The sequence below is a fragment of the Nerophis ophidion genome, linkage group LG11 (genome assembly GCF_033978795.1).
Source record: "Nerophis ophidion isolate RoL-2023_Sa linkage group LG11, RoL_Noph_v1.0, whole genome shotgun sequence".
NCBI classification, from domain to species: Eukaryota; Metazoa; Chordata; class Actinopteri; order Syngnathiformes; family Syngnathidae; genus Nerophis; species Nerophis ophidion.
In genome coordinates, this window is record NC_084621.1 from 54380846 (window position 1) to 54400223 (window position 19378).

The following is a 19378-nucleotide window of genomic DNA, read 5'->3' on the forward strand; positions in this document are numbered from 1 at the left end:
TGCATTGTTAGCTGCCTCTTGCTATCAGTTTTACTATAGCCTACTACAACTGTTTCTGTAGAAAAGAGAAAGAAGTGTGGATAAGCGACTAAAAGTTTCAATTCCCCTTTATTATTGTAAACAAGATCAGGTCAGACTCATTTGTGACCATTACCAGATATTGTCCTTTGCTAAAATAGTGAATACAGATACTTCAAAACTTTTGTCCATAAAGACAAAATAATCCAAACAGTTCTTAATCAGTCAGAAGTCTACACTATTTTCCCCAAAATGAATAATAATCAGTTCTTAATCTTAGTAATATTTTTTGGACAATTGTAAGCTTTGAACTTTTTTGTAAACAGCTTGGGGAGGGGGGAGGAAAAGCAAAGAGGCACCCACTATATTATCTTACACATGTAGCAGGGGGAAAAAATAATACATCACATATTGATTTGCATTTTGAAAAAATAAGTAACCTTGCTTCACTATATGAACTCAGTTGAAGACATTTGAGAGTAAAACATATATCATATTAATTTTGATTTTGTGCAATTCTCTCCCTAAAAGTATAAAGAGAGAAGAGATAAGAGCCAAAGCTACAAATCCATTATAGTTTTATTTGACATACAGATGTTTGGATGCTTTGTTGAGCACTTTTACTGGGAGAACATGTTCCATTTACACAAACAGAAAAAAAATTGTGCTTGGTGAATTAGATTTATTCTCCGTTTCTGGATCAGAGCATGCGGTTTTAGGTGACTCTTGGACCAAGCATGATACACATCAATCAATCTGACAGTCAAACAGTGGAATTGTCACAGGTCGGCAAGATCAAACCCTTTTAAAAAAAATGTTTGTCCTTATAAATTCTGCACCAAATAAAATAAAATAGATGCTTCTAAAATCATGACCAAGAATAAACATATGTTCTACATAATGTTGCAAAATCTACATTCAAAATCCAAGAGCGCATCTTTGTACCACGGCTCTATTAAATAACCATATCGACAAACATGAAGAGAGTGCCTCCTGCTCCTGCACTCTTCATCTTCTTCAGTACCAGCAGCGTCTCTTGTCTTTTTTTTTTATTTTTTTTTTTAAATGAGACACAAGAGTCAGGGGTGGAAGTTAATAGTTGCTACACAAAAAAATAAAAACACTTTTAAAGTCCATATTGGCCTGAGCCTGTAGGCCCCATGTGCGCCTATCCCACTTGTGCATCAACAGTTTATTCAAATTGTACCGGTAGCAGCGACACCCCTGGAGTTGAGAGGGGCAGACAGTGGGGGTAACAGGAAGAGGAAGGCTTGGAGTTTGGGACATTAGACTTCAAACGTGTTCACAGAGCTACTGCACAAGGCCTCCAGGGGAGGTGGGGTCCGGGTCATGACCCCGGCGATGTCTGTGCTCTGTTTTGTTCCTGCTTTCTTCACGGCCCCCCGTGTCTCGAGCCCTGGGTCGCTCTCGGTTCTTCTCCCGTCTCACCTCTGGGTTCTCTTTGCAGTTGTTTTTTCTTCTCTCTTTTCGGTCACCCTTCCTTCGTCCTGCTGGTTGATGAGAAGATCAAATTTATGAATATGGGTATGCATTTACACATTGATTGTACTGGATTTTCTTCTATAACAGGGGTGTACAAATTGCGGTCTGGAGGGCCATATTTAGTCTGGACCCCGCTTTTTACTAACCCGCAGCATATTGATCAAATAAAATAATTCCGTATTTATGATGTATATATATATATATATATGTATATATATCAGGGGTGTGGGAATTTTTTTATTCGAATCGAATACGTTGTGCGATTCAGAATCGATTCTCATTCTCATTTCTTCTTCTTATTTTTTTTTTTATCAATCCAACAAACCACTACACAGCAATACCGTACCAATGCAATCCAATTCCAAAACCAAACCTGACCCAGCAACACTCAGAACTGCAACAAACAGAGCAATTGAGAGGAGACACAAACACGACACAGAACAAATCAAAAGTAGTGAAACAAAAATTAATATTTTCAACAACAATATCAATATTAGTTATAATTTCAGCATAGCAGTGATTAAAAATCCCTCATTGACATTATCATTAGACATTTATAAAAAAAAAACAAAAAAAAACAATAGTGTCACAGTGACTTACACTTGCTTCGCATCTCATAAGCTTGACAACACACTGTCCAATGTTTTCACAAAGATAAAATAGGTCATATTTTTGGTTCGTTTAATAGTTAAAACAAATTGACATTATTGCAATCAGTTAAGACATTGTCCTTTACAATTATAAAAGCTATTTAAAAAAAAAAATCTACTACTCTGCTTGCATGTCAGCAGACTGGGGTAGATCCTGCTGAAATCCTATGTATTGAATGAATACAGAATTGTTTTGAATCGGAAAAATATTGTTTTTGAATCGAGAATCGAATTGAATCGACAAAAAAATCGATAAATTATCGAATCCAGACCCCAATAATCGATATTGAATTGATAGATAGATTCGCAGCCTTAATATATATATATATATATATATATATATATATATATATATATATATATATATATATATATATATGTCTTGATTGGATTATCCAGAGAATAGGGCTCGATACCGTGGTAGAGCGCAATATGTAGGTGTGGGAAAAAATCACAAGACTACTTCATCTCTACAGAACTGTTCTGTAGAGATGAAGTAGTCTTGTGATTTTTTCCCACACCTACATATATATATATTATTTTTTTTCACACATATACAGCATATATATATACACAGTACAGGCCAAAAGTTTGGACACACCTTATCATTCAATGCGTTTTCTATATTTTCATGACTATACACATTGTAGATATTTACTGAAGGCATCAAAACAATGAATGTGTGGAGTTATGTACAAACATGTTTTATATTCTCGTTTCTTCAAAATAGCCACCCTTTGATCTGATTACTGCTTGGCACACTCTTGGCATTCTCTCGATGAGCTTCATGAGGTAGTCGCCTGAAATGGTATTTGCAACAGTCTTGAAGGAGAGAATCGAGAGAATGCCAAGAGTGTGCAAAGCAGTAGTCAGAGCAAAGGGGGGTTATTTAAAAAAATACTAGAAGATAAAACGTGTTCAGTTATTTCACCTTTTTGTGTTAAGTACATTACTCCACATGTGTTCATTCATAGTTTTAATTCCTTCTAAATTAAAGTTAAAGTACCAATGATTGTCACACACACACTAGGTGTGGTGAAATGTGTCCTCTGCATTTGACCCATCCCCTTGGTCACCCCCTGGGAGGTGAGGGGAGCAGTGGGCAGCAGCTGTGTCGCGCCCGGGAATATCTTTTAGTGATTTAACACCCATTTCCAACCCTTGATGCTGAGTGCCAAGCAGGGAGGTAATGGGTCCCATTTTTATAGTCTTTGGTATGACTCGGCCGGGATTTGAACTCACAACCAACCAATCTCAGGGCGGACACTCTAACCACTAGGCCACTGAGTAGGTCATGAAAATATGAAAATAGTAATAAAAATAATGAAAGCGCATTTAATGGGAAGGTGTGTCGGAACTTTTGGCCTGTACTGTGTGTGTGTGATATATATAAACTACCAAAAACATTTTCCCCACACTTTTTATGGATTTTTCCGGGTTCACAAGTTGCAAAAGCCGCCAATAAATTTTGCCTCGTCACATCAGACCATAGAAATTGCGTAACGGGTCACTGCCGACCAATGAAATTGTATGCATTAAATAAAACACAATTACAAAATCTTTTTGTCAGCTATTTAGCGCCGTATGGACTCACCCTAGTCATGGAAAGGTGACAACAAAATGCACACAACATAGCCCCAAAACCGAAAACAATTGACCTGATGTTTAAAAAAAGAAAAGGTCACCGTGCGGGACGGAAATCCACCACAACAAACTGGTCCCGGAAGGCTGGACCGTAGGAAGGGGAGAAGTACAAAGACTGTGCTCAATGACTTTTTCAGTGGGCTATTGTATGCTTTGTTGTAGGTACTGTCTTTTGTTGAATATGTGAATCTGTGTAGATAGTTCATGTTTCTATGTGTACATCTGCGGCTAAAATGCGGCCAATATATGTACACAAATTTAGGTGGGTGCAGCTCATATTTAGATGTGCTCTACAGGCCGGAAATGATGGTACATACTGTAGTACACTACTTTGCTTCATCACCTACACAAAGCTGAGATGGATGTTTTGCGCAGATAACTTAGCATATATTGACCAGCATGTAGTTGCTTTCAGCAGTTTTAATTTTTCTGTATTTGACCTCCAGTGTATAAACTTTGGACACCTGTGTTCTTGAATGTCATCCATCCATCCATCCATCCATCCATCCATTTCCTACCGCTTATTCCCTTCGGGGTCGCGGGGGGCGCTGGAGCCTATCTCAGCTACAATTGGGTGGAAGGCGGAGTACACCCTGGACAAGTCGCCCCTCATCGCAGGGCCAACACAGATAGACAGACAACATTCACACTCACATTCACACACTAGGGCCAATTTAGTGTTGCCAATCAACCTATCCCCAGGTGCATGTCTATGGAGCAGGGAGGAAGCCGGAGTACCCGGAGGGAACCCACACAGGCACGGGGAGAACATGCAAACTCCACACAGAAAGATCCCGACCCCGGGATTGAACCCAGGACAACTCAGAGCCTTCGTATTGTAAGGCAGACGCACTAGCCCTTCTTCCACCGTGCTGCCTTTCTTGAAGGTAAGTCTACTCTAAAACAAGAAAACATTTTAAAAACATTTGTATTTGGTTCTAAAACCTACACCAAGATACAAAACAGCATTAGAAAATATGAAAAAAAGTATTTAAACGAGTAAGTATTGAATTATAGAATCTTCCGTTCACGAAATAACACAAAACTGGTTTGTGCCACGAACTAAAACAATACCTTTTAATGAACAAATCATTCAAGGTCCTGAGTCCTATGTAATATTGGAATGATTTTAAAGCAGGGGCAGATGAGTAGCCCGCTGGCCTTTTCTAAAAATAGCTAAAATAGCAGCACTTACCAGTGAGCTGCCTCTATTTTTTACATTTTATTTATTTACTAGAAAGCTGGTCTCACTTTGCTCGACATTTTTAATTCCAAGAGACAAAATTCAAATAGAATTTGAAAATCCAAGAAAATATTTTAAAGACTTGGTCTTCACTTGTTTAAATACATTTGTTTATTATTTTACTTTGGTTCTTATAACTTTCAGAAAGACAATTTTAGAGAAAAAAATACAACCTTAAAAATTATTTTAGGATTTTTAAACACATTTACCTTTTTACCTTTTAAATTCCTTCCTCTTCTTTCCTGACAATTTAAATCAATGTTCAAGCACTTTTTTTGTTGTTGTAAAGAATAATAAATACATTTTATTTTAATTCTTAATTTTAGCTTCTTTGTTTCGACGAAGATTATTCGTGAAATATTTCTTTAAACCTATTATGATTAAAATTAAAAAAAAATATTCTGGCAAATCTAGAAAATCTGTAGAATCAAATTTAAATCTTATTTCAAAGTCTTTCGAATTTCTTTTAAAATTATGGTTCTGGAAAATCTAGAATAAATAATGATTTGTCTTTGTTTGAAATATAGCTTGGTCCAATTTTTTATATATTCTAACAAAGTGCAGATTAGATTTTAACCTATTTAAAACATGTCATCAAAATTCTAAAATGAATCTCAATCAGGAAAAATTACTAAAGATGTTCCGTAAATTCTTTTTTAAATTTTTTCAAAAAGATTTAAATTAGCTAGTTTGTCTCAAATTTTTTCGGTTGAATTTTGAAATTTAAAGAGTCGAAATTGAAGATAAACTATGTTTCAAAATTTAATTTTCATTTTTTTCGTGTTTTCTCCTCTTTTAAACCGTAATGTTTTTTTCATCATTTATTCTCTACAAAAAACCTTCCGTAAAAGGAAAAAAATGTACGACGGAATGACAGACAGAAATATCCTTTTTCTTATATATATATATATATATATATATATATATATATATATATATATATATATATGTATAGATTTATTTATCAAAGGTAAATTGAGCAACATGGCTATTTCCGACAATTTATTTAAGTGTGTATCAAACTGGTAGCTCTTCGCGTTAATCAGAACCCAAGAAGTACAGAACCCAAGAAGTAGCTCTTGGTTTCAAAAAGGTTGGTGACTCCTGCTTTAAAGGATCTCAACAGAGGCGCTTCAGTGGGCTTCCAAAAGAAGTTTCACAGGACCTCCATTGAGCGTGTCCCATAGTTTTTTTTTTGCATTCTCTGTAGCTAAGAGTATTACTTCTGTAATCTTCTTGCAAAGATTCCAAGAGCTCTACAGTTAAGCTTAAGTTGACTCTCTGGCCACAACATTAGTACATTTGCATAGTGTAATTTACCAAGATAATACTAATAAATGTTAATTAACTCTTAATATACTTATTTTTCCATTCAAAGTATTTTAGGGATGGTATTTATGGTTCTTTGAAAGGAGCCAGAACTTCCATCCATCCATGTATTCTCTACCGCTTATCCCTTTTGGGGTCGCGGTGGGTGCTGCAGCCTATCTTAAAGATTTGTTCTTGTTTTCAAAGAGCAGTTCAAAATATATATTTTCTTTTTTTTAAGTAATTTCCTTTTATCAAGTTAACAAGTACTGGTACCAGCTATAAGATCCAATTCGATCAGAATAATTATTAAGTATTTATTGATGGGAATTATTTTGAAATATTTCATTTAAGTTGGTTTACCGTCAGCCCTGGCCACATCGTGGTTTAAATATTGCTTAAACAAACAGATGTTCTTCCTTTTCCTTTTTATTTTTATTTCACGAAAGCGTATTCTATTACATTTCTGGTTTAAATTAGGTACATTCAAGCATATGAAAAGATAAATAATACACATTTAGGTCCGTGTAAATTAGGTATGTTCAAGCATATAAAAAAATAAATAATACACATTTAGATCCGTGTACCTTCTGTTCATTCTATTTCGAATTCTTAAATACAAATCAAAAAACACATTTCGGGCTATTTTTTAAATTTTCATTTCTGAAACAAAAGTTGGAAAACTATTTAATGACAACTTTTTAAAATGACAATAGGACTCCTGCTGAACAAACATGCTAAAAACATGCTAAACGCAAAGGAAAAGCTAAAATACTGCTTCCGGTTCAACTTGTCATCACACACATAACCACACATTTTTGCAATTTGGATGAACATGAATTGGACTTTTGTGTTTATCTGGAAAAATAAAAATCCATAAAAGGAAAACAGCACAAAATCCAATTTTATGGTGATATTTTAATGAAAAATCAACCCCTTCTTATTTGTTTTAAAATCTGCCATATATAAGAAACATTGAAAAACGCCTCTGATTTTGTTTGTTGATTTGCATTTCTTGATTTGGAAATAGAATGAACGGAAGGTACACGGACCCATTTAGAAGGTCGTAAACAGTTTATTCTTTGGCTATAAAAAATGAGTTTTAATATACGATTCCTACTTCGTGAAAATTTGCTTATTGGGGTCATGTTTAGTGTGAAGCGACTGGGATGAGTATCAGCATCTCCAAGTCCGAGTCCATGGTTCTCGCCTGGAAAAGGGTGGAGTGCCATCTCCGGGTTGGGGAGGAAACCCTTCCCCAAGTTGAGGAGTTCAAGTACCTCTGAGTCTTGTTCACGAGTGAGGGAAGAGTGGATCATGAGATCGACAGGCGGATCGGTGCGGCTTATTCAGTAATGCGGACGCTGTATTGATCTGTTGTGGTGAAGAAGGAGCTGAGCCGGATGGCAGAGCTCTCAATTTACCGGTCGATCTGCGTTCCCATCCTCACCTATGTAATGAGCTTTGGGTTATGAGCGAAAGGACGAGATCACGGGTACAAGCAGCAGAAATAAGTTTCCTTTGCCGGGTGGCAGGGCTCTCCCTTAGAGATAGGGTGAGAAGCTCTGCCATCCGGGAGGAGTTCGAAGTAAAGCCGCTGATGCTCCAGATCGAGAGGAGCCAGATGAGGTAGTTCGGGCATCTGGTCAGGATGCCACCCGAACGTCTCCCTATGTAGGTCTTAAGGGCATGTCCGACCTATAGGAGGCCAAGGGGAAGACCCAGGACACACTGGGAAAACTATATGTCTCCCGGCTGGCCTGGGAACGCCTCGGGATCCCCCGGGAAGAGCTGGACGAAGTGGCTGGGGAGAAGGAAGTCTGGGATTCCATGCTTAGGCTGCTGCCCCCGCGACCTGACCTCGAATAAGCGGAAGAAGAGGGATGGATGGATAGGTCATGTTTAGGGATACATGAGGGATGATTGTAAATGTTTTCATTGTAAACATTCCATAAGGTGGTGCAATATCCCTTATGTGCATTGACAATGGGCTTTTCCTTTACATAAAAACATTGATTTATTTCGACAAATAATACATTCAAAAACATGTTTATAATTGTATAAACCTACAATAAAAATTAGGACAGAATACAAATCTAAATCCAAAATTGTAGGACCCATCTTGGTTTATGTACACCTGGACTATTTTACACCATACTTGCCAACCCTCCCGGATTTTCTGAGAGACTCCCGAAATTCAGCGCCTCTCCCAAAAAACCTCCCGGAATAAATTTTCCCCCGAAAATCTCCCGAAATTCACGCCCCCTCCAGCTCCATGCAGACATGAGTGGGGGCAGCCTATTTTCACGTCCGCTTTCCTGTTATATAAACAGCTTGCCTTCCCAATCACGTTACAACATCTACGGATTTTAATAAAAAACTACACACACAAGGAGACAAAGCAGAAGAACGAGGACGTTACAGCCATGGCGACGCCGTCTGTAATAGAGTGATTCTATGTTGTCTGTCGCCATCTCCTGGGGAATGTTGGCTATAGCGTTATGGGGTTGCTTTTTGATTGGCCAACAATTTACGTGGTGTTGGGCACCTGACGGCAAGTGACTCTCGCCAGCACGCAAATGGCAGAACAAAGGTTACTCAAATAGTTAAAGGTAAGTGTTGTTTTTCTTTTTTAAGTAACCAGCAAGCACAGTATAGTTAGTAGAACAACTGTGTTTTTATTACTGTGTATCTGATAGGTGCCGTCTGAAATTCAACTATTTATTTTATTTATATATATAATAAAATAAATATAAATAGCTAGAATTCAATGAAAGTCAATTATTTCATGCATATATATATATATATATATATATATATATATATATATATATATATATATATATATATATATATATATATATATATGAAATATATATGAAATACTCAAGTTGGTGAATTATACTCGTCCCCTCTTAACCACGCCCCCGCCCAAACCACGCCCCCTCCCGGAGGTCTCAAGGTTGGCAAGTATGTTTTACACAACCACAGCAGAACAATTAACCTTAGCTGCTAATGGAAAGACTGCTACGTTTCCTTTGATTCCAACTCAAAGTCGTTCACGTAACTTCTCTAAATTATTTTCAGACAAGTGAACACATGCCTGCCTGCCTGTATGTTGCAACAGCGCAGCTTTCAGGTCATTACACACAATGACCACTAGATGTCAGTGTTTAGCAGCAAACATCCCATTCCCTTCCCAGCACTCATCAGCTGTTGCTGCCCTCCCAGTGGGGATGAGCAGAGCATTGTCCAAAATAGAAAACCTTTAAATAAACCCTCCCCAAGTATCTGTTCTTGCAACACATCATAAACCATACCAATAGTTTTGGTATGCTGAAGGTTTATCTCTGCTTGAGCTACAGTTCTTCATGATAATAACAAGATCCACCCTCAGGGAGCTTGGAGACGGGACCTGCGAAGCAAACGCGGAGGCCCTTTCCCCCCTGCTGTTGTGCTGCTGCCGTTCGTGTGTGAGCGGAATCGAGAAACCACTGCCTGCCGGGCCGCTTTGGGGATTGTGAAACTGCTGAAGTCGGCAGTAGGCACGGCAGACGCAGAGGAGAGAGAGAAAGAGAGATAAAGGGAGAGACAGAATGAGATTTTTCTCTGTCTGTTGACCCCCTACGCACTTCCACTCCTCTCTGCCTGCTCATTAATCAGCTCTGTCCTCTTGCTGGACCAGGGAGGGCTCACCTTATGACCCTCCTTCAAGGCGCCCATCACACACTCAAACTGGACTTTTGCAACATTTGCTACCTGTGTAAATCTTTATTCGCTACATAGCAATAACCTGGGGAGCATGCAACCAATAGGATGATTTTTTGGCTGCACTGTGGCTTGTATTGGTTTGCATGTCCTCCCACGTCCCTAAAACTTGCATGTGTCCAATTTGCAAAAGGTGTCCATACTGAAAAAACATAAGAGCACTCTAAAAACAAAGTCTCCATGAAATGTCTGCCATGACAAAGATAGCATGATTGTTTGATGTATCATACATGCTTTAATAAGAGAGCTGACTCTTTCCGAGGCTCCCCACTAGCAAAATTGAGGAAGGAGGCTGACCTCAACAACCCCGCCCAAAAACACAGTTTGAAGAAAGAAAAAACTGGTTTCACGTGACAGAACAGCCATGCAAAAATATCACACGTCTGTGCAAGAAACAGCCTGTGTTTTAGCTCAGTAGTAGTATGCTGCTTTCTCCCGCAGGTGATGTGAGTTCGAGCCCCAGTTGGAGCAGTAGGGAAAAACATAGCAGCTGAGAGAGAAAAAGTACACAATCACCTAAATCAGTGTATCTCAAATTTTTTTCACAAAAAAAACACCTCAGAAAAAAACTTGTCTCTCCATGTACCTACATAATGACCGGCATTAAAATACGGTAGCATGGTAGGCTTAGGTATGAATTAAAAACAAGTATATTTATTATTTTTGGCCACAGTAACATTACACACTGTGTTTAAATATAGGAAAATAAAACACTACTTTAATCAAGCGATTCTTTGTCGTACTACTAGATGGAACCTGCGTACAACTAGTGGTACATTTACCACAGTTTGAGAACCACTGGCTTAAACGAAGCAAAGCTGTTTGTAATTGACAGCTATGAACACCAATCATTGCATTCCGCCATCAAAATCAGGGGCCTCTGATCAGGAGGGCCCCCTTGGCCCGTACAATAATGAGGCCTTGCATACTGTAGTACCTTGACTTAGGATCTTAAATAGTCCTGTAAAGGCGCTCTTCACTCAAAACACTTGCATCTCAAATCAACACCTCCCACTGAAATCAATTTACCGGTGCTTGGTTCTCTAAAAAAAGCACAATTTATCATCATCATCATCATCATCATTTATTTTTATTCCTTTCATGAAAATGCATATTTACAAGCCACGTACAATTGACACTATCATTGTTTTTTTTTGTTTTTCTTTCTTATACATTTCCATGATCAGAAAGGAGCAGATGGAAGAATAATATTCTTATATTTATCTGCCCCCTTTTTAACACCAATTATTTTTGATGACTTTATAACCGTTCCCTCCACCAACACCCAAACTCCAACATACTTTTGCATTTTCCTTTAAGCACTTTCACAATGACACGTCCAATCTAAATCAAAACTCAGTTTGATATAATTTCAGTTTTCTCTTTTTGTAACTCTTTTTAAAAACAAATATATTCTTACAGCTTTTTAAGTCTTTGTTTAGAGAATTCCATGCTTTCACACCAACAACAGACAAGCACATTTGTTTCAAATTTGTTCGCACTCTTGGATGTAGAAGATGTAACAAGCCATTAAAAACAATACAATAGAATGTTCTGAAAACAAGTACAGCAGTGCCACCCAGACTGGTTTGAATGTTACTCAGATAGTCACTAGAGAAGAGCACTATATAAAATGTAACTCACTTCACTTTTATGAAGTAATGTAATAATGTTTCCCATTACTATCATGTTCTATTTAAGCTCATGCCTCCCCTTGTCCTGTGCCAGATCGTCTCAAGCTTTCGTGTCAATCTAGCGTCCATGTCCATGTTTGTATCCATGCCTTGCTTCGTCCCACGTTTACTTCCTTGGAACAAGAATTCTCTTGCTGTAATTTTGAATTGTACTTTTTTCCTCCTTTGAGCAACCTTTGTTATTCTAGCCTTCGTCCAACCTATATGGTGAGTTTTTGTAATTTTTCTAAATTCCTTTTCTTCCTCAAAGATTGAGTGATTTATTGTTTATCTTTACTAAGTATTAGGTTATAGCCCTTTTTGTTCTTCCTCCTGTTGGAGCGCTTTATGTTATTTTTTATAGTAGATACGACTTTAATAATAGTTCGTCCTTTTGTTAGATTTTTCCTCCTATTTTTGGAGTGAATTTTGGTTTATCTATTTCCGAAATTATTTCCGAGGACTTTTTTGTTAATTATTAAGTGTGTAATACCCTGGCTCTGGAGGTTTAAAAAGTGGTTTCAAAATAAAAAATTTATTACAACCTCATCTCTGCATCTGAGTCCATTCCTTATTCCAAGTCCTGACAGGATCAGGTCATTACATACACGGTTTATTTTGAAAAAAATTGGCAAGAAGTACACCAGTCGTAGTCTCTTCACTTATCTTAGCACTGACTGGGTTTTTAGCAAGTTTTGAGCAAATAAAGGACATACGTTCAAGTAATATATTGAGAAAATTTTCCTGCATGACATTCTGACAATACAATTGCATTTGTGTCAGTATACTGGGATCTTTTTTAAGTTAAATTAAATTAGGCAAGCAAGTAAAAACCCATAAATAATCATGATTCATCCAAATTCAAATGTGTGATTAATCTGATAAAAAAATGTAATAATTTTCCAGGACTAGTGAAGATAGAATAAATATAATGTTTTTTTTGTTTAGGGCTGAAGTTGAGCAAAGAAAGTAAAATAAAAATTATAAAAATCCAAAATCGTTTTATACACTTATGTCCTGTGTGAGTTTGGGGTTCCACTGTATTGTACACCTGTGAAAGAATTGAACATTTGAATTTAAAAATGTAACGAAAAACAAACCCTCTTAAGAAAAATTATGCCCAAAATGTCAACGAAAATTTCAACAAAGTCCGCCTTTCTTCCCTGGGGGTTAAATAATGATTTAAAATAAGTTGTGCAGCAACGATTTGGTCTATATTCCAATTTATTATTACAGTTACATAACGACAAAATATTTCCACACTATACCTGTATATCCATGTTGAATCATTTCCCGTTACTCATTTACTGAACAAGGAAATTTGAAAAAAATGCTATGTATGAAAAGGAGTATGATTAAATGAGCCCTGCTTTTTCCTACTCTTTTTCGGACTTGCTGTAATGAAACAACTAGAAATGTGTGATGGATTACATTCTATCATATGCATGTTCGAACTAAACTGAAACTGAACTGAACTGAACATATTTCCACTTTCTCATTACATGTCTAAAAGGGGCTCTGTGATGAGTTGGCGACTTGTCCAGGGTGTACACCGCTTTCCGCCAAAATACAGCTGAGATAGGCTTCAGCACCCCCCGCGACCCCAAAAAGGGGACAAGCGGTAGCAAATGAATGGATGTCGAAAAGGAGTAGAAAAGAAGCAGAGCTCATTTTACCCCAATTAATATATAAATATTCTCATAAATAAATCGATTAGTATGTCGTGGATCATGGAAATACATCTGGTACCCTCTTTGTTTAATCCATTCCATTATTTAATTTCCCATACTGACATAATAAATGATCGGTTTAATTGAGTTAATATTTTATTGTCATGTTATTATGCCTCAGTAAAGGACAACACATGAGTGCTTGGATGGATGGATGGATGGAAGCACTTTAATCGGGTGCACTGACTCATTCAGGGTCTGCCCGCGGTCCTCTATAAACACAGGAAGTCCCCTTCGCTCTTATTGTTTTTCCTCTCCTTACACCATAACTATTTACAAGTTGGCTGGATTAGTCATACTGTGGACCCCATGCTTTTTTGGAGCCAGAGGAGAAACCTAAGCTATGCCGGGTTGAGATGATTAGGAGAGTGTTTATCAAAAGCAACATGTATTTGCTTTGTTGGAAACCATTTCGGATGAGCTTTTTCTAAACTGTGTTTTGACAAGTTTGTAATGGGCCTACAACGACACATCTCTAGGGGGTTTTGCTACGCTGTCAACAGATACTCAGCACAGTTCCCCCAGGCCGGGTTTTAATATGTCACGCTGTCAAGGCTGTGAGTGAGCTGATACGGCTGACGACACAATATCACAGTGATATTCTGTTCAGTTCATATATTTATTTCAGTCATAAAAATTAAATAAATCAATGAAATAAAAGGGATATTATGAACTTGACTTCTTTCGCAGCTCCATTGGAATTGAAAGGTTATTGGATAGCTGTATAAACTTGGATGCATATGAAAAAGTGCAATATATTTATCTGTACAGTAATCCATTTATATTTATCTGCACCTTATTGCTCTTTTATCCTGCAACACCACAAGCTAATGCAATGAAATTTGGTTCTTATTTGTACTGTCAAGTTCACATTTGAATGACAATAAAAGGAAGTCTAGGTCTGTATTGTGGACATAATGTCAATAAAGTGATCAAACAGTGATTCTTCAGTAATATTTACTGTAAAGGTGAGTGCTATAAATTTGACGATATCAATGCGGATCATTGTACAAACCCCGTTTCCATATGAGTTGGTAAATTGTGTTGGATGTAAATATAAACGGATTACAATGATTTGCAAATCCTTTTCAACCCATATTCAATTGAATGCACTACAAAGACAAGATATTTGAGGTTCAAACTCATAAACGTTATTTTTTTTTGCAAATAATAATTGACTTATAATTTCATGGCTGCAACACGTGTCAAGGTAGTTGGGAAAGAGCATGTTCACCACTGTGTTACATCACATTTTCTTTTTACAACACTCAATAAATGTTTGGGAACTGAGGGAACTAATTGTTGAAGCTTTGAAAGTGGAATTATTTACCATTCTTGCTTGATGTACAGCTTAAGTTGTTCAACAGTCCGGGGTCTTGTTGTCGTATTTTGCGCTTCATAATGCGCCACACATTTTCAATGGGAGACATGTCTGGACTGCGGGTGGGCCAGGAAAGTACCCGCACCCTGTTACTACAAAGCCACGCTGTTGTAACACATGGCTTGGCATTGTTTTGCTGAAATAAGCATGGGCGTCCATGATAACGTTGCTTAGATGACAACATATGTTGCTCCAAAACCTGTATGGACCATTCAGCATTAATGGTGCCTTCACAGATGTGTAAGTTTCCCATGCCTTGGGCACTAATACACCCCCATACCATCACAGATGCTGGCTTTTGAACTTTGCGCCTATAACAATCCGAATGGTTATTTTCCTCTTTGTTTCGGAGGACACCACGTCCTCTGTTTCCAAATATAATTTGAAATTTGGACTCGTCAGACCACAGAACACTTTTCCACTTTGCATCAGTCCATCTTAAATGAGCTCGGGCCAAGCAAAGGCGGTGGCGTTCCTTGGTGTTGTTTATAAATGGCTTTTGCTTTACATAGTAGAGTTTTAACTTGCACTTACAGATGTAGCGACCAACTGTAGTTACTGACAGTGGTTTTATGAAGTGTTCCTGAACCCATGTGGTGATATTCTATACACTGATGTCGGTTTTTGATGCAGTACCGCCTAAGGGATCAAAGATCCGTAATATCATCGCTTATGTGCAGTGATTTTTCAAGATTCTCTGAACCTTTTGATGATTTTACGGACCGTAGATGGTAAAATCTCTAAATTCCTTGCAATAGCTCGTTGAGAAATGTTGTTCTAAAACTGTTCGACAATTTGCTTACAAATTGGTGACCTTCGCCCCATCCTTGTTTGCGAATGACTTAGCATTTCATGGAAGCTGCTTTTACACCCAATCATGGCACCCACCTGTTCCCAATTAGCTTGCACACCTTTGGGATGTTCCAAATTAGTGTTTGATGAGCATTCTTCAACTTTATCAGTATTTATTGCCACCTTTCCCAACTTTTTTGTCACGTGTTGCTGGCATCAAATTCTAAAGTTAATGATTATTTGCAAAAAAAAAAAATGTTTATCAGTTTTAAGATCAAATATGTTGTCTTCGTAGCATATTCAACTGAATATGGGTTGAAAATGATTTGCAAATCATTGTATTCCATTTATATTTACATCTAACACAATTTCCCAACTCATATGGAAACGGGGTTTATACATACTTTAATTATTTTGTTGTGTGGAATATTTTAAAAGTTTTGATCAAGTGAAATTACGTAGAGAACAATGGTTGGTATGAAAAACTAACACTATAACAGACTGATGATGTCTTTAAATTTAAGTGGGTGGTCATTTGTGTTTTGGTTGTCACATTAATTAATCCGGTTAAACCCATGATGCAGTAACTGAAATGATCCAGACACGTTTGTTAATGGAAACTTTGTAATAAGCTTCTGCCTTAGAGTCTTTTTGTAAGTAAGTAATAAATAAAATGCAACAATAATTATCTAATACTTGTTTATATTGACAAATGAAGGTCACTTATTACGTATGTCCAGCCTGTGTGCTATTGTGTGCTTAGCTGCTTTGAAACTGTTAGCTTTTATTAGTCTTTCCCCAAATGCTTACCTTTTGTGAATGACTTGACTAAATAGAAAACAAGATCAACCTTGTGTGCTTATTGAAGGACATTTAGATGTTACCTGGCTGAGTAGCTTTGCACACAGATTTTAGATGCAAGTGGATTTCGTACGATATGTTTTTTTTTGCTGATATTTGACCGATATTCATAACAGATCAGGACACCCCTACTTTTAATTCTCTATAGGTGGGAATGTGACCTGTTAGTTGTCTATGTTTGACCTGTGATGAGTAATCACCAGTTTAGGGTTTTACACACCTATCGCCCAAAGTCAGTTGGTTTCATGAGCTGGCATCTCTGCTGCCTCCTGTCTGCATTTTGTTGCAGTGCCTAGTTTTCGGGCGACAGGGCATAACCATGTTTGCGCACATCTGATACCCATTTCCTCCTGACTACATACGCTCTCCAGTCCATTCACTCGGCGCCAAGTGATTCTGAATGCTTCACTCTTCGAGTCATGTTAATCACTTCTGCTCTGGCTCCACTCACGCTCCTTGTTACTGTGGCGCTGCCGAGTAGTGTTAACTGTTTCTTCTCCACCTTTTGTATGTGACCTGAATTTTTTCCATTTAGAACCTTTTGAGTACGCTATTTGTTATTATTTTTATTATTTTTTCTTTGTGTTGGCGTACTACTCTGGCAAAGCGAATTGTGACAGCTGGGATAGGCTCCAGCACTGAAGAAAAGCCTACAGGTATGGATATATTTTCTGACCAATTAACTTATGTGGCCATACTGAGTCACCAAATTGCTTTTCAACTTTAAAAAAACACACATTTTCAAGAGTTTTTAGTTAAACCTATTGGGACTGAACTAAAAAAAAATGTCAACATTTTTTGATAGGAATTAATTGGTTACCAAAATATACTAAAACCTCATTCAGAATGATAGTCTATAGTAAGGATTTACATGATTTTATTTTGGAGGCCTTTTAGATTCCTTGCTAGGAATTAGTTGTCCAGTAATAATTTTTTGTCTTTAACATTATCTTAGCATATTCTAAATACTACAACTATACAGCTCAGCTAAGTTACTAGTGCTCCCCCTCACAAGGTTTTTTTAGATATGAGTTGTCTCAGCCAATTTTTTTGTAAACGGCGTAGGACAAGCCAAACATTCTGTGTCTCACTCGCTAACATTAACTATCACATGACTAGCAGTAGCGGGATAGCTAGACAGACAAAACGTTGTTTTTTTTTAACAAAGGGTTCGCAAAAAATGTGTGAAGGACAACGCTGAAAAAAAAGAAAAGCGGATGATGTTCATTGACTTAAAGAAATCATCCAAAAATATGACAGGTGTGGTTGACGAACCTATCACTTTCCAATCTGCATCATGCTTGATAAAAAAAAACAAAAAACTATAATAACCAAAAAGCCAAGAACATTAGATAATTTTCAAATAATTTCATGTATCTATTAAAATATGGAGGAGCTTTTGATGGTGTGTTTGACAGCGAAGCAGCTCGCAGGAAATAATGTAGGAGTCCAGTCTCCAGGGAAAAAAGTATACTATTATTAGAATACTTTGTAAAGCTACTGTAGTTGTCTGTAGTACATTCCATTGTATTGTATTGCTTTTTTTCCAACCATGCTTCATTCTTTATTTAAAGATTCATTTTCAAAAAGCAAAAATAAAATTGTTGTTTTATGGGGGCCCCAGAACAGATTAATGGAATTTTAATGAATTTCAATAGGGAACAATGACCTGAGAATGAACTACTTTAAGTTAGGATCTCTGTCAAGAAACAAATTAAACACCTATTTCAAGGTATTACTGTATTATGTATTGTAGGTATTTTGATTAATAATACAATCATTTGTTTTAAATGGTCATATTAAAATGTTTTTCTACATTTCAAACCCTTCCTTGTGGTCTACATAACATATCATGGTGTTTTTTTGGTGAAAATTTTGCATGGATTATGTTTTACAGACAGTTTTAGAATCACTTTTTGACCATCTCCTCAGATGCACTTTTTAGTGGGAGGTCTTCAAGCTCTTCTACAGTCAAAGCCCCTTTTTTGTAAACTTTTCTTAGGTTTATAGTTTTTAGTACTTCAGATCAATTTTACTGACACATAAGTTAGAGCTATACGCTGCTTTGTATTAGAAATTGCAACAGCGGAGAATTTTAGCATGCATGTGCATGCATGAGCCAGTATACCCCACAACAAGTGGATAGACAAAAATAAGGAACTTATACCGACTTCAACAAAATATGTCACAAAAGTCTCAAATTCCAAACAGGTCGTTTGGAGCAATTCTTGAAAAAGGCCTATGTGTTGATATATCTGCCACACATCAATTGTTTGATTTTAACATTTCAGGACTTGTGGGGATCCTAAATACACAAAAACAGCCGCAAATAGGTAAAAAAATATTTTTTTTTGCTTAATAGGTACCCTTTGTGAGTTTCAATCACATTATCTTTTTATGTTGTGCAATAGGATGACTATATCAATGGGGTTGTTTCAACTTCTTCAAAGTTATATTTTTAAAAGCAACAATCATAACAAGAACACCAAAACAACAGGCTATATGTTATGTTGCCATTAGTTGTTTAACAGAACACAAAATATCCATCGATCAACCCATTCAACTCTTCTTCCGCTCACTCAAGGTCGGTTGGCAGGGGCAGCAGCTTAAGCAGGGAAGCACAGACTTCCCTCTCCCCAGCCACCTTGTCCAGGTCCTCCGGGGGTGATCCCAAAGTGTTTCTAGGTCATCTGGGAGATATAGTGTCCCCAACCTGTCCTGGGTCTTCCCCGTGGCTTCCTACTGGTCGGACATGCCCTAAACACCCCCCCCGGGAGGCATCCTGGAACCATGGACTCGGATCTGGA

General features: G+C 37.3%; 1 protein-coding gene across 2 annotated transcripts in view; it reads right to left on the reverse strand.

The window, feature by feature from the left end:
* Positions 1-579: 579 nt before the first annotated feature.
* The window catches only part of rspo3 (R-spondin 3), a 67981-nt gene continuing 49182 nt past the window's right edge, over positions 580-19378 (reverse strand). Inside the window, exon 6 of one of the 2 annotated variants that reach the window (XM_061916273.1) lies at positions 580-1526. In XM_061916273.1, the coding sequence (XP_061772257.1) occupies positions 1330-1526 (197 nt within the window). In that variant the 3' untranslated portion in view covers positions 580-1329. Of the gene's footprint in view, positions 1530-19378 lie in introns of both variants that reach the window. The other variant, XM_061916272.1, reaches the window with a different exon arrangement.